We start from the raw sequence: 15,167 nt of genomic DNA, 5'->3' as shown, positions 1-15,167 counted from the left end.
GATTCTAAGATGTAGTCCTGGAAAGCACCTTACCGCCTCCTCAACAAGTCCATAAAGGTGAAGTGACTTGCCCGTGACCACACAGGGTAGTAAGGTCCAACCTAGCTTATCCCTCTGTATCCTTCTCTATACACTGGGGCTGACTAAAGTGAAAATCCAGACAGCAACCTTAACTCCTTGGCATATGAAACACTTCAACCAATGAGTTGAGCTCCGCTTCTTATCCCAAAGAGCCATCATTGATTCCACTTCATTACAAAATCTCCAAGACGTCATATGCTCCTCTAAGGCCTCCTCTATTCAACAAAATTCATCCACAGCATAGTGTTTATTCTGTGCTGCAAACTTGGAAAGAACCATTTCCTGTTATTGGAGACACTGCATTTTCTCCCATGCAAAAATACATCAGCCTGAATGAACTATACACTTGGCATGTGTTTTTTGGATTGAAATACTTACAATGTGGTTAAAACTCTCCAAAAGCCCCACTCAGATGAATAATCTTACAGAACTTTACAGCCTAAAAAAAAGGAAAGGAGGAGGCTGGAAGCCTTGGGGAGGAGGGGTTTGTTTTAGTAACCAATTATAGCCATTTTCATCTACTTGACCATATTGGGAAGTAATAATCCCCAAAAGAGGTCATCTGAAAGAAAACCTGTTGGTTGAGGAAAAAAGGGAAGAAAGAAAAAAAGAAGGAAGGAAGGAAGGAAGGAAGGAAGGAAGGAAGGAAGGAAGGAAGGAAGGAAGGAAAGAAGGAAAGAAGGAAGGAAGAATTTATGGAACTGGCACCACAATTCAGTCCTACCTGGTAAACATCCTGACTTTATATACTGAGTTGTTGGTATAAATACCTTCAAATAGACCAGTTTAATGTAAAAGCCAATCTCCCTGCTACTACTACTTGCCACTGTAGCTTATTCCCTGGTTGGCATCAATCAACTGACACATATATTAACAGCCTACTATGTGCTAAATGCTGGGTTTACAAATACAAATAAAACAATTCTTACTTTCAACAAAACAATCCTTATTTGCATTGTATTGAGAAAAGTCTGTAGGAAAAAACCCAAAAGTATTACAATGGCTTGAGGAATCCTCAGGTCAGTGGGTCATGGCATCTACAGTTGAAAGGGATATGTCATCTTATCCAATCTACTCATTTTACAGATGAGGAAACTGAAGCCAGAGAGGTTGCTCAACTTACTCAAGGTCACACAGAAAGAAAGGGGTAGAGCTGGAATGAGGTACTAAGGAAAGAACCTATGCAAAGATCACTAAAAAACTACATAAAGGGTGCTTTCAAACTGACCCCATATTGGGAGACAGAATTCACCAACAGCAAAGAACCATAATATTTTTTTTTAAAGTCTTAATTTATACATGTATTCAATGCCACAGAACTAAACATGTTTACATCTTTTAAAATGTATTTGTTTGCCAATCAGATTTCTTGCATACGGTGCATTTAAAATTCATAACGATAATACTTTTGTCCTTTATCTTTTTCTGAAGGAACACACAAGAATCTCTGAAGTATTCAAATTAGTATTAAGTTGAAATCGGAGGCAATCGCCAATCCTGTGTCAGACTGAAAGACAGTAAGAATATATCACCAAACTAGTGCAACAACATGAAAATACTGCGTTCAAATGTCATCAGCCTGGTAATCTTTTTAACATACACAGTGATGCTCATTTTTCATTGTTTTCCTTTGGATTTTTGACCTACTAAAATCAGAGGGCAAAAATCTATATGGTTTTTTTTTCAGACCTACAATTTACACACTTTATTAAATGAAAATAAAATGCAAACATAGATCCCAAGATCCCATTATTTTAAATTATCAATATCAAAAACAGTTAACAATAATAATAACAATAACTTAGTATTAATAATGAGTAATCTAGGTCATAACTGTCTCTCCCTGAGTCATCAGCCTTGCACCACATCCTGTAACTGACTATCAACAGTTTCATTGTTAAGTGAATCCATTATAGAGGATGCTGACACTCACCAGATAGGAGTTTGCCTTTAATTACTCCAGTTCTCCTTACTTATAACATTTCCGAGACTGAGACATATCACTCTTAGAGGAGTAAGAAGGTCGAGCTTCTATTTTTATAGAATTTATTCCTAATTTAGCTGCCTGAGTTCTTAGGGGAAAAAAACGTTTCTTTTTTTCTTTTTCTAAATGAATTGAGTGTGTAATTTCCTGTGGCCATTACTAGTTTTGTATTCAATAAGAAAATACAACCTGGACACCTCACCCCACCCCTCTTGTTTCATCTTTAGGGTATTTTAATTCAAGGGAAATAACTTTTATTAAAGTCCTACCTATTGCACACACAGCATTGTAGTGGACTTCCAGGAAAATACAAAATTTAGCCAAGACATCTATTAACCAAGACATCTATCCCTGCCCCCCATCGACTTTAGCAATGGAAGCTCATGATGGAATGAAGCAGAATGGGACAAGAGACTCAAAGAAGGGAAAACCACAGTTAGATTCAAGCATATAATTCTACCCCCCCCCCCCAACATTTCTCCTGCATAGTGTAAAATATGGGAAGTGTTGTACATCTTGGCCCCAAAAGAAAGTGATATCACAATCAGAAATTTTATATTTTATAAGCCCCTGCTGCCAAAGATGAGGTCAAAGAAACGTGTGGCAACAGCCAGCACGCTGGACCTACAATAAGGAAGATCTGAGGTCAAATCCTGCCTCAGACAACCCGGGTAGATTAGCCAACTTTCACCTGAGTTTCTTCAGCTGTAAAATATGGACAGCAGTAATCTCACAAGGTTGTTGTAATTAATATTAATGAATTAATATATTTAATTAATGAATTAATACATTTCAAGTGCTTTGCAATCACAATATAAATGCTAGCTAGCATTTTATAACTCCCAAGTTACAGATACAAAACTGATGAACTGTTCACAATGGTAAATGATTTTTCCCATTCCTACCTCGCCACCCACAATATATTTTTGAGACACACCAAAGTAGTATCATTGATTTCCTTGATAAAATTCCACTGAACACAGAAGACTAGGATCTTGGCCAAACTCTGTCACTGCAAAATAATCCTGGGCAAACCACCTCAACCCAGAGGGTCTCAGCAAACTCTTCTGTAAACTGAGGACAGTGGAATAGATCTGAAGGGGTTTTTTCTATTTTATTTTACTTTCAGTTCTGAATTCTCTTCCTCCCACCCACCCCCAATCCATTTGGAAGGCAAGAAAAACAAAACCCATCACAAATATGAAGAGTCAAGCAAAACAAATTCCCACATTAGCCATGCTCCAAAAATAAAGAAGAGAAGAGGGGAGAGGATGGGAGGGGACGGAAGGGAAGACGGCAGAAGCTTTAGTCTGCGCAGTCTGTCTGAAGGTGGGCAGTATATTTCATCATGAGTCCTTCAGCTTTGTGGCTTGTTGTCATGTTTTAGACCAGATGATCTTAACCTTGGATCCAAAAGCTTGGTTTTCTTATGTTTTGGTAATTATCTCAATATAATTGGGTTTCCTTTATAATCTTATTTTTATTTTATTCATTTAAAAACCCATTTTGAGAAAGCTTCACCAGAGTGCCAGACATGTCATCCATGACACACAAAATAAAAGCAACAGGCTACATAATTTCTGAGGTACCTTCCAGATGTGTGGTTATGAGTCTAAGGAGGTATCTAGTACCAAAACCCTTATAAAAGAGCACCTACTAAGCTCCAAGAATTCATACACATCAGAAATTAAGGCTCTGGATAACAAAATCATATTCATAGTCATCATTAAGCTATAGAAAGGAATCCTCAACTCTAGGTGAGCTCTAAGGCCCCTTCTAAGTTCTAAAATTTATCCTAATTTACCAAAAAATGATTTATGGGGTATCTAGGCACACAGTGGATAGAGCACTGGACCTAGAGTCTAGGAGACTCCTGTTCCTGGGTTCAAATCTGGCATCAGAGACTTACTAGCTGTGTGACCCTGGGCAAGTCACTTCACTGTGTTTGCCTCAGTTTCCTCATCTGTAAAAGGAGCTGCAGAAGGAAATGGCAAACCACTCTAGTATCTTTGCCAAGAAAACTCCAAATAGGGTCACAGAATGTTGGACATGACTAAAAAATAACTGAACACCTGAGGCTGAGTCCCTACCCAAATGCCAAGAGGGCAACTGCCCTTTGATCCCCCCATTCCCCAAATGATTAAGCTTATAGAGCCCTAGATTTTGAAAGTTACAAAAGACCTTGCTTGGTTCCATATATACCAAGCCCTTCCTTTTATAGATAAGTAAACTGAGGCTCAGAGAAGTGAAATGACTTTACCTGCTTGCTTCCTCCACATGCATTTCCCATAGGCATATCAAACTGTACATGTCCAAAACAAAATTCATCATTGTTCTCCTTAAACTCACCTCTCCTCCGAACTTCAATCTCCCAGAATCACAGCCTAAGAATCACTCTGGGTTCTTTACTTTCACTCATTCCAATGCTAATCAGCTGCTAAGTCTTGGCTGGCCACATTTCTTACACCTGTCCCCTTCTCTCTGCTAACCACAATCACCCCATTCAGGCCATCCCTCTTGCCTACAGCACTACAAGAGCCTACCAATGTATCTTGTTAACCTCTTGCTTGTATCTAGTCGGATGCTGTCGTCCTCACCAGACTGTGAGCTCCTTCTTTTTATCCCCCAATTTTTAGTGTAGTGCCTGGCATTTAACAGGAAAATAATATTTACTGACTGACTCAATACTTAGACCCCCTGTGTCCAGTCTCTCTCCTCCATTCCATCCTTCATGCACCTCCCACATTGATATTTCTAAAACACAGGTTTGGCCGTGTCACTCCTTTGCTCAAGAAGACTCCCACTGCCCACTAGGATCAAATACAAACTCTTCCACAACCTGGCTCCAGCCTACCTTCTAGGCCAGTCATGGCTTATTTCCCTTAATTCACTCTATCCTCCAGCCAGACTCATCTATTTGCTGTCCCACATAGGCTGCCTCTTAAACCCCAGGTCAGTTCAGGTGACACCTCATTCATCATCAATGGCCCCACTGGACAATGAAATTACTTTATATTATTTTATTTTTTTGCATCCTGTATTTACTTATATGTGAATACATTTTATCCACCCAAGAGAATACAAACTTCTTCCTTGAGGACAGAGACTGTCTTGCTTTTGTGCTGGCACCCTAGATGAGGGCACAGTGCTGGGCATCCCCATGGCACATTATAAATGATGACTTATTTAGTTCTCATAATTACCTCGTGAGAGAGGCATTGCAAATATTATCCCCTTTTAAGGAGATGAGGAAGCTGAAGTTCAGAGCGATTGTGATATACTCAAAGTCATGGAACTACCAAGTGTAGGAACTTGGATTAGTGGCACAATGGAAAGAGTCCTGTACTTGGAGACAGGGGACTTGAGTTCAGAGGTTGGTTCTGTGTGAGGTGGGACAGGTTGCAACCTCTCTGGGCTTCAGTTTCCTCATTTGGAGAATGCAGGGGTTGCACGAGATGACTTCTAGTCCAATTGTGACCATGTGCCTGTTGTGTTTGGGTGCACATGGGGAGGGGGGCAGGGGGACCATGAGTGATGAAAGCACGGGTCTCTCCTGACTCCAAGCCAGTGACTCCAAGTCAGTCAACTTCTGCTTCACCAGGGAAGTCTCAAAGTTGGGTGTCCTGATTCCCAACCCAAGACTATACCAAATATACCAAGTTCATGCAGATGAAGGGACACAGGCACTGGGCCAGGAGTTTCTAATCTCATCCTAATTCAGTTCCTGCCACCTAATACCAAAATGTCCTACTATTGTTCTAGCCTCTTGCATTGAAACTAAGAATGCATTTTTTTCCGTCGTTATAAATAATGTTATAAATGTTATTTAAATCTAGTTAAAATAGTACTCTTAGTAATAAAATTTCAGATACATTTGTTGGAGAGCACATTTTGAGAAATAGAAAATGTATTTAAAAGTAATAATAGCTTACATTGGCTCATAGTGCTTCACATGCATCGTTTCATTTGACCTTTGCAAGATGCCTATGAGGCATATTGCATATTATTACCACTTTTCATGTGAGGAAACCAAGATTCATGAAAATTAAGGACCTTACCTGAAGTCATATGCCTAGGCTGAGAATGTTTGCCCACACCTGGAATCCTACTACCAGAGAGGTCAAGATTGTGGGTCATTTGAGCCTGAGAGTTCTAAGCTGAACCAATGGGTATCCATACTAAATCCATTACCACTAGGGTTGAACTTCCTAAGGAGGGGAGAACCATCCCAGGTAAGAAAGGGATAAATAAAACTTCTGAGCTGAGCATTTGTGGCAATGGGCCCAGAAGTGGTGACTGCATTTCCAGGCCTGAGTAGGGTAGGGATACCTATTCCCCCCCACACATAAAATGTCACATATCTAGCAAAAGGTGGGAATAGGTTTTGTACATGAAGGTCTCCTATATCTAAGGCATATCAAAAGGGGAAACGGAAGCAGACATACTAAAACAAAAATAGGCTTATTCGCATTTAAACAAAATCACAATACATGCATTTCTAACACACTGGAATATACAGTAGGCAGAAATTATTGCCCCAAATTGAAACTAAACACAAATTCATTCGCTGGCCTCTCTAATTATTCATTTTTCTATTACTAGTACAGTCTGCCTGAAGTAAAACCTTGACTTCCCAAAGAATTTTATTCTAATAAGAACTTTTTTAAAAAACAAAATATATTTCTTTTACATACTGAAGAAAATGCACATTACAAAATTTCTTTAGTGCCTCAAGAGACCGATAACAGAAGCTCTGAGGAAGCTGGTATTTGCAAGCGTGCCATAGGTAGCTACACGTTTATAAGTATACATTAAACCCAAGGCAAACTTTTGTGGACAAAATCATCTTTAATCCATTTTAAAATATTTATGTATTAAAAAAATTCATTTTATCTCTTTGAAAATACACATTTCCTAAAGAGTCAATTCACAGAATTACTGCCTCCATAGATTAAAATTTTTTCAGGACAAAAGCAAGTGGTAATTAAAAAGGCAGCAAGAAAGACGTTTCATGCTGAGTCCATTACAAACCCCACCCTATCTTAGCATTAAAGCCCAGGCTTTCAGTAGGCAAAGCTCACTTCGCAGGGAAAGTGGAAGGAGAGGTAACAATTCTTACCATAAGTAGTCTCACAAATATGCAAAATGGTGAACCTTCTCTCCCCTGAACTGTACTTTACAGAACTCAGACTCAGACTTTCCTTCTTTGAAGGTGGCACCAAGATATGCAAATGAGCTGCCCAACTTACCCCACCCTCCCCAAAAAGCGGCAGCAACAAAGCCAACGTGGTCCTCCAGAAGGGCAAAATTACATTGCAGTTGGATCTGATTTAACAAAGTATAGATTTACTTTAAAAACCTACATTGATTTTTAATGAAAATGTACTTGTGCTCATGTGTGTCGATAAGCAGGCAGAAGGTTAGTATTCTCTCACACACGCTCAAGTACAACCAAAAAAGTCCACATATTTTTTTTACCCTCACCACAGCTTCCTGCCTTCTACATCTCCATCTGTGAGATGAAAAATAGAAAAGGTTCCAGCTCCTCCTGTATCTTCAAGTACAGTGAAAAGAAAAAATCATTCTGGTTTCTACCACCTGACCTCCCACATTTCCTTGTTTTAAAATGTAAGAGCATAGAGCCCTTACGAGTCATGCACTTCAGTTCAACTTATGGTGTTGTCAAAGGAATATGTGCGTGCATATCTATGGATGTTTAAGTGGTTGGCTAAATGATCTAATAATTCTGAGTCAGGGAATTTAGAGAGGTTTTGTTCAGTGAAGAAAAGTCACCAAGGATGAGGAAGGTAAGCCTTTTCTAGGCTCTCTCACATCTACCATGACTTGCCCCTACTTTCTGCTATAGCCACATGTCACTGCCCTGTTTCCTGCAGTGGTAGTGAGGTGTGCCCTGACTACCAGGGCAGAACTGCCCACATTCCAGTATCTCCCATGTCTGAAAGAGAGTCTTCCCAGTGATACACAGAAAAGGACAGGCACACGCCATGATGGCCAGTATATGGGATATGCCAAGTTCATTCCCATGCCATTCATGAAAAAGCAAAGCTTCTTCTTACTTCATGGTCTTCTATGGAGTATGGAAGGAAGAATTCATACATGTATAAAAATGGGACACATATGATGCCAACACATGGTTGTGTTTTTGTTATATGTTTATATTTGTAAGAGGAAGAAACAACAGAGTAGAAAGAAGGTTGGAGATGGAGTCCAAGTCTGGTTCCCACATTTACTGTCTGTGTAGCCTTAGGCAAATTACTTGTCTCAGTTTCCTCATGTGTAAAATGAGGACGGTGAATCAGATGGCCTTATAGGTCCTTTTCAATTCTAAATCAATAATCCTATAATATTCAAGCACTTATTAATTATCTACCTTGAACAAGACATTATGCTAAGCCCTGGAGATTCCTGCCTTCAAGGAGCTTACATTGTAATGGAGGAGACAAGGTACACTTAAAGATACCCATAACACACTCAAAATGAATATGAGGTAGTTTGGGGAGGGCATGCACTAGCCACAGGGAGGATCAGGGAAGGTTTCGTGTATCAGGTGGTAACTTGAGTGGAGTTTTGAAGCAAATCAGGGATTCTGAGATATGGAGGTAGAGGGGAAATAGGATGGCATGAGGGACAGCCAAAGCTAGGAGATGGAAAATAGTATCTTGTGTGTATAACAGACAATAGACCACGCTGTCTATCCAAGAATAGAAAAGCCAGTCGGATCAACAACTTTTCAGGGTTAAGCTTCTATTTTTATTACACTCTTTACAACCAACTCTACCCAGCGTATTGTCAACCAGAAGTCCTGGTTAAATTCTGCACCACTACAGTAAAGTGATAATATTTCACCATGATGACCTTGAGGCATTAGGGCACGATGAGGATTTGGGGAAGGGAAGGGAAGGTCAGGGAAAAATTAAATGGCATTCATTTATTATTTCAGGGACATCTGTACAGGAATGAAAGCCACAATATCTACTATCCTTTGAATTTTCACACAGACTAAATTAGGATAAATATGAACATATTGATTTGAAAGGGAGAAGGAAATGGGGAACCAATCAGTTGTGTGTGTGTGTTGTGGTTTGGTGAGTAATACTGAGCAGAGCTACGCATCAGCAGTATTACTCAGGCATCAGTGTGAAGGATGGATCAAAAATGAGGATAAGTAGAAGAGAAAATGACCAGGTCAGCAGTATTCTGGAGGAGAATAGGTCACCACACAAGTGGTAGAAGAACAAATAGAAAGAAAGGATGCAACAAACACAGCTGAGAGAGAACTGCACAGGACCTGACAAGTGACTAGATATGAAGAGTGAGGAAGCTGAGTTATTAGACTCAAAAATCCGCTAAGTGCTTCCTACAGTCGGGCCTTGTGCTAAGCACTTACGGATGCAAAGAAAGGCAAAAAAAAAAAAGAGGAAAATCTCTCAAGGACCTTGCATTCCAGTAGGAGAGAGAATATGTAAATTATGAAGTTAACTGTTAGCAACCATACAATAATATCTAACTCAATTAACCTGCTATTTTTTCTATATTTATTCCCAAGGAGAATATTCTGCAAAAAAGTACAATTTTTATAAACTGAACAATTATTTCTAAAAAACCAAACAAACAAAAAAAAACCCTAACCTAAATTTAAGGCTAAATAGTACTTTGCTGCCTTCATAGGCAAAGTGTGTGTGTGGAGGGGGAGAAACAGTAAATGAAAATCGAATATCTGAAATATCTCAGACCAAAAGTTATATGAACACAGTGGAAGAAAAAAACAGAAATATAAAAGCTTTTATTTTTATATCACCTTATAGGGGGCTAGTAAAGATACATTTTAACATATTTTAAATATAGGGGAATAATCATATGCCTAAAAGGTAAAATTCTTGAAACTATCATAAGGCAAAAATACATCCTGATACATTTTATATTTTCTGACATTCGCTAAGAAATAATATATGCAAGGGGGATTACAGAGCTATCATGAATTTAAATATATTTTTAAAATATGGTTTGGTCTCATAAGCATTTCAAAAACAAATAAAAATGGTGCCATTGTATATTATGGAAACTAGGAATAAGTACTATGTACTCAGACACAGCAATGATACTACCTGGTGATGAATACGTTACAGTTAAGGATATCTATGAAAAATGAAAACTCCACTTAGTTAAATGACAGTTGCGGTTGCAAATCATCCTTAGTATAAAAGGGGCAATTCAAAACAGGTGGAACAGAAATCGTGAGCACAACTGTCCATTCTGACTATCAGAAATAATACCCAATTACCAAGTAACCTTTTTAGCCATCAAGGCATACTTAAACAGCATAATGAGACTAATCTTCAAATTAGACAATTGTGTTCTGTAAGCAACAAACACGGTCACAATCAGTTTTAAGCAAATTGGACACAGAAAACACAAAAACAGTTTCACTTTGTACTCACTCTTACAAAGTTGTCAGGGAACAAACCTCTTCTGCCTTTGACCTGTCCTTCCCACCAGCCGCCATCTTCCTTTTTTATGTTGGTGATGATATCACCCACGCTGATTGTCAGCTCGTCATCATGCTGAGCTTTATAGTCAAACTCCACTATCGCCTCCACTGGAACGAAAGCGGAACATGGGCATAGGAGTTAGTTAACGTTGATATCTATTACCAGAGATACCTTGATGTCAAAATTAAATGTACGATCCATCTATGGCTGTCATGGTGGCAGATTTTGGCTAACTCCAAAGTGATACAACAAGGGAGCCACATAAAAATGCTAATGGTAAGACACAAATGGCGACCTCTTTTACAGCTGGTACGTGGGCAACATGTATGCAAAATGGATAAGAAGATGGAAAATCCACACCTTCAGTGGATTAGCACTAGAGCTCTGTCACCATAAGACTTCAGTACCCCAACTATGACTTCAGCCCTGTAAGGAGGACAGAGGTCACTTTCAGCCCTTAGAAAAAGGGGAGAGAGGTAATAAATGTTTTTAGTCCTCTGATGTAGGCAGCCTGGTAGCAACCAAAATATGCCAAACTACTCTGGAAATCCTTTGAAGAGAATATCTTCCCCCTCCCTTCTTCCATCATCTTCAGAAGAAGCAGAACAGCCTCATCTTGCCATGATCAAGAGAAGTCCCACAACTTCTATTCATGGTTCTCAAACTTTTATTTAGTTCATGGTGCAGCATCATTCTCATCACAACAAAAATTACAATAATACATAACAACTAGCACATACGTAGCACTCTGAGGTCTGCCAAAAGCTGTGCAGATATTGTGCCATGTGATCTTTACAATAACCCAGGGGGAGAGATGCTATTATTATCCTCAGAACTGAGGCGGGTGAAGACATCTAGTTCTCATCGGAGGCAGGATCTGAATGCATGTAGGCTAGTACTCTTCTGTAATACCAGGAACATCCAACTCAAGAAGAAACAAGGGCACTGTTCACTACATAAGGATCCCTGTAGACCACATATTGACTTGGTTTTAAAATGTAATATTATCTATGTTCATTGTAGTTTCATTTCTTGTCCTAAATATTTTCCAATTGCATTTTAATCTGGTTATCCATATTCTGCAGTGTTGTAGGCCACAGATGTGAGATACTTCTGCATCGTAGCCCCTAACTGCCTACGATTAGTCTTTGCCAAAAGGAACAAAGGTGCCCTGAATGCTTAAATTAGTGTCAAAAAAAAAAAAAGTCCAATGCAGCTGGGGCTCCAGGTTCATTCTCCCAAGCTTTGTAAATTCTCCACCTTCCCTCTTTTGCTCTGCTGCCACTAAGTCATAAAAGGGAGAGGCAAGTTACTACTGTGACTTGTCCAACACCAAGCGAGGAAGAGCTGGCAGCAAAGAGCAGCACCTTTTCTCTGCCCCTAACCCATCTCACTTTCCTACATCCAGTTCCCAGTCCCTCCAAGTCCCCTGGAGATCCACTCATGTCGTGGAAGAAACAGTAACCAAAGGTAGAAAGGATAGATATTTGAGTGGTCTGAAGTACGTCTGGAGTTGAGTAACACTGATGTAGTTCAATCCTTAGAAGGAAGAGGAAGAAGGGAAGGGAAAAGGAGAGGAAAATAGGAAAGGGGAGGGACAGTGAGGAAGGGGAGAGGAAGGAAGAGGAAAAGGACAGTGGCAAGGAGAAGGAGAGGGAAAGAAGGAGGGAGACAGAGAGAGGGGATAGAAAAACAACCGAAAGTAGAAATAGAAATGATACTACATGGTGATGAGGCAATGGAAGGACATCTCCAATGCTGTTTACTGCCTGTGCATGTCACAAGAATAGTGTTTTATACAATTTACACAAGAGAGTGTATGTATATAAAACAAAGAAATATAATCAAAATGAACACTAGCTTAGAATTCAGGAGCTCCAGATTTTAGCCCTAACTGGACACTAACTTGCCCTGTAACCTAGGAGGACCGTGGGCCACTCATTTTAAATTTTCTCATCTGCAAAATGCACTAGAAGGATCTTTAAGGGCCTCCCACCTCTAAAATTCTATGATTCATTGTGGATGATTGAGAATCTTGTACTTTTCTACAAATCGCCATCACAACAGAGCCAAATATGGTCGTATTTATTTCTACAGGGGATTGTCAAATCCAATCCAATCTAACAACCACGAAGCTAAGGCGATTCAAAAACAGAAATAAAACATCTATCCCCTCCCCTCAGGAGTCTACACCCTACAGAGACAAATTGCTTCACTATAAATTAAACACAAGATTTCCTTTCTGAGGAAAGCTCCATTTACTTCCATCATTCCAAGTGAGATCACAATTCACTGGAATCACCTGTGGATGATTCAGGGGCATATTATCCAATCTGTAACCAATCCATCACCTGGTGTCCCTACAGACCCCAGGCCCCACCAATGGATCGGTCTCTCCGATACCGCATTACTTATCACTCTCCACCAGAGGGAATAGAAGACAGAGAAAGCTAGGTAGAATTCAACACCGTATTCACAGTTCTGGTATAACTGTATTTATTGAGGAAAGAAGAAGTCTGCTGGCTAAAAGGAGTTCTGGAATTATCCTAAGAGTAAGCTATACATGAGATAATACTGTGCTCTATGACCATGTACTCTGGCCTGTTTGGAATTCCTTGAACACAACACTCCATCTTTAATCTCTGTACTTTTTACACAGGTTGTACCAGACACTGAGGTCCTTACTCGAGCTGAACTGCTAAGCATTCAAACTATGCTTCAGAGAGTGCAGCTCAGATGGGCTGACCACACGGTTTGAATGCAAAATGTACGTTTGCAAAAAAGACTATTTTATGGAGAACTCACATAGGGCAAGTGTCCACATGGTGGTCAGAAGAAGCGATACAAGGACATTCTCAAGGTGTCTCTCAAGAACTTTGGGATTGATTGTGTGACATGGGAGACACTGGCCCAGGACCAGTCAGCATGGTGTGCCCACATCAGAAAGGGCGCTGTGCTCTATGAGCAAAGCAGAATTGAAACAGCACAACGGAAACATAGGATGTGCAAATTTGTGCAAACATAGACTATTTGTACCCGATCTGTAGTAGAGCATTCTGAGCTCCTGCTGGTCTGATTAGCCACAGTCTGCCACATTGAAACTTCACTTTATCATGGTGATGTCATTTTGGTCCCCTTTGAGAACCAAGGACAACAACCCACCAACCAACCTCTTGGTGTTCCTGGCTTTGTTCAAGACTCAGCTCAAAGCTCATCTTCTTCAGGAAGCTTTATATTATATTATATTATATTATATTACATTACATTACATTGTCATATTATATGTATTATATCTGTTATATTATATTTATTATAACATGTTACATTATATTACAGTAATGTATATATGTATACCTGTATCTATAAACATGTTACATTTTATACGTACACATATTATCCTCTTGCAGGATACTTGGTAATGTACTCTGTTATATCTATAACTTATACAGATAGCAAATAACTAAGTTCCTATACGATACCTTGCTATGTGTGTATGTATGAAATGTAATATGTTTACATATTATGTATAAACATGTAAATAACTAGGTACCTGCAAGATAGCTTGTCTATACATCAAATATGGGACACATGTATGTAAACGTGCAAATAACTAGACACACGCAAGACATCTCGATCCATTTGGATTCCGTATGTGTGTAAATCCGGCAGCTAAGAGGCGCAGTGGATAGTCCTGGGCACTTACTATCTGCGTGAACCTGGGCAAGTCACTTATGCTTCAGTTTCCTCAGCTACAGAATGAGCTGGAGAAGGAAACAGCGAACCACTGAAGAGAGTGAACAACAAATGTGTATAAATAATATACAGTTAACTAGGCACATACAAGACAGATTGTCTCCCCACGTCAGAATGTGAACTCCTTTCAGGCAGGGACTTTGTGCCTGTCTTTGTATCCTACGAGCTACGTTTAACCAATGTTTGTTGACTGACGATACAGTACTTCAGTTTGAAAAAACATTCTTTGAGAACCTACTAATGTGCTAAGTCCTGGGCCAATCACCTGAAAAAATGTAAAGGTCAGATAAGACAGGTCCTTGTCCTAATGGACTTCACAATCTAAGCAGGGGTTTATTGAACCTGTAATAATAACTGTAACTTACAATGATCTTTACCTATAGTAAATAATAAGTCAGTAGTTCTCAGACTTTTTGGTCTCAGAACCCTTTTACATTCTTAAAAATTACTGCAGACCCCGAAGAGTATTTTTGCTTATGTGGGTTATATCTATCAGTATTTGCTACATTAGAAATTAAAACCTCTTCGTATTATTATGAAAATAGTTTTAAACTCACAGTCCCTGTGAAAGGGTCCTTGAGGTCTCTTAGGGATTCCTGGACCACAGTTGAAGAGATGCTGTAATAAGATGTCTTAAAAAGGGAAAGATACAAATGGTAGAAAAAATATTGGACTGACTTAATATTAAAAATGATATCCCATGAGTATCAATAACTACGGACCCATATGCCTACTTTCAGTCAGTCAACAAGCATTTACTAAGTGCCTACTATGGGCCAAGTGATTTCCCATTTAAACCAAAAAAAAAAATCTTTTTTTCAAGAATTTTCACACTGATT

General features: G+C 39.3%; 2 protein-coding genes across 6 annotated transcripts in view; both read right to left on the bottom strand.

Moving 5' to 3' along the window:
- SH3KBP1 (SH3 domain containing kinase binding protein 1) overlaps window positions 1-15,167 on the bottom strand; it is a 415,998-nt gene that overhangs the window by 338,094 nt on the left and 62,737 nt on the right. For 3 of the 5 annotated variants that reach the window (XM_072615333.1, XM_072615332.1, XM_072615331.1), the window contains exon 2: window positions 10,525-10,682. In XM_072615333.1, the coding sequence (XP_072471434.1) occupies window positions 10,525-10,682 (158 nt within the window). Of the gene's footprint in view, window positions 1-7,184; window positions 7,276-10,524; window positions 10,683-15,167 lie in introns of those variants that run through there. The other 2 variants (XM_072615334.1, XM_072615336.1) reach the window with 2 other exon arrangements.
- Window positions 10,604-15,167, bottom strand: part of BCLAF3 (BCLAF1 and THRAP3 family member 3) — a 203,131-nt gene continuing 198,567 nt past the window's right edge. The window contains exon 12 of the mRNA XM_072615328.1: window positions 10,604-10,682. Coding sequence (XP_072471429.1) covers window positions 10,671-10,682 — 12 coding nt within the window. The 3' untranslated portion in view covers window positions 10,604-10,670. The remainder of the gene's footprint in view (window positions 10,683-15,167) is intronic.

This window comes from Notamacropus eugenii, chromosome 5 (assembly GCF_028372415.1).
Source record: "Notamacropus eugenii isolate mMacEug1 chromosome 5, mMacEug1.pri_v2, whole genome shotgun sequence".
NCBI lineage: Eukaryota > Metazoa > Chordata > Mammalia > Diprotodontia > Macropodidae > Notamacropus > Notamacropus eugenii.
The sequence above is the reverse complement of the archived record's forward strand: the minus strand, read 5'-3'. Positions and strand labels throughout refer to the sequence as shown.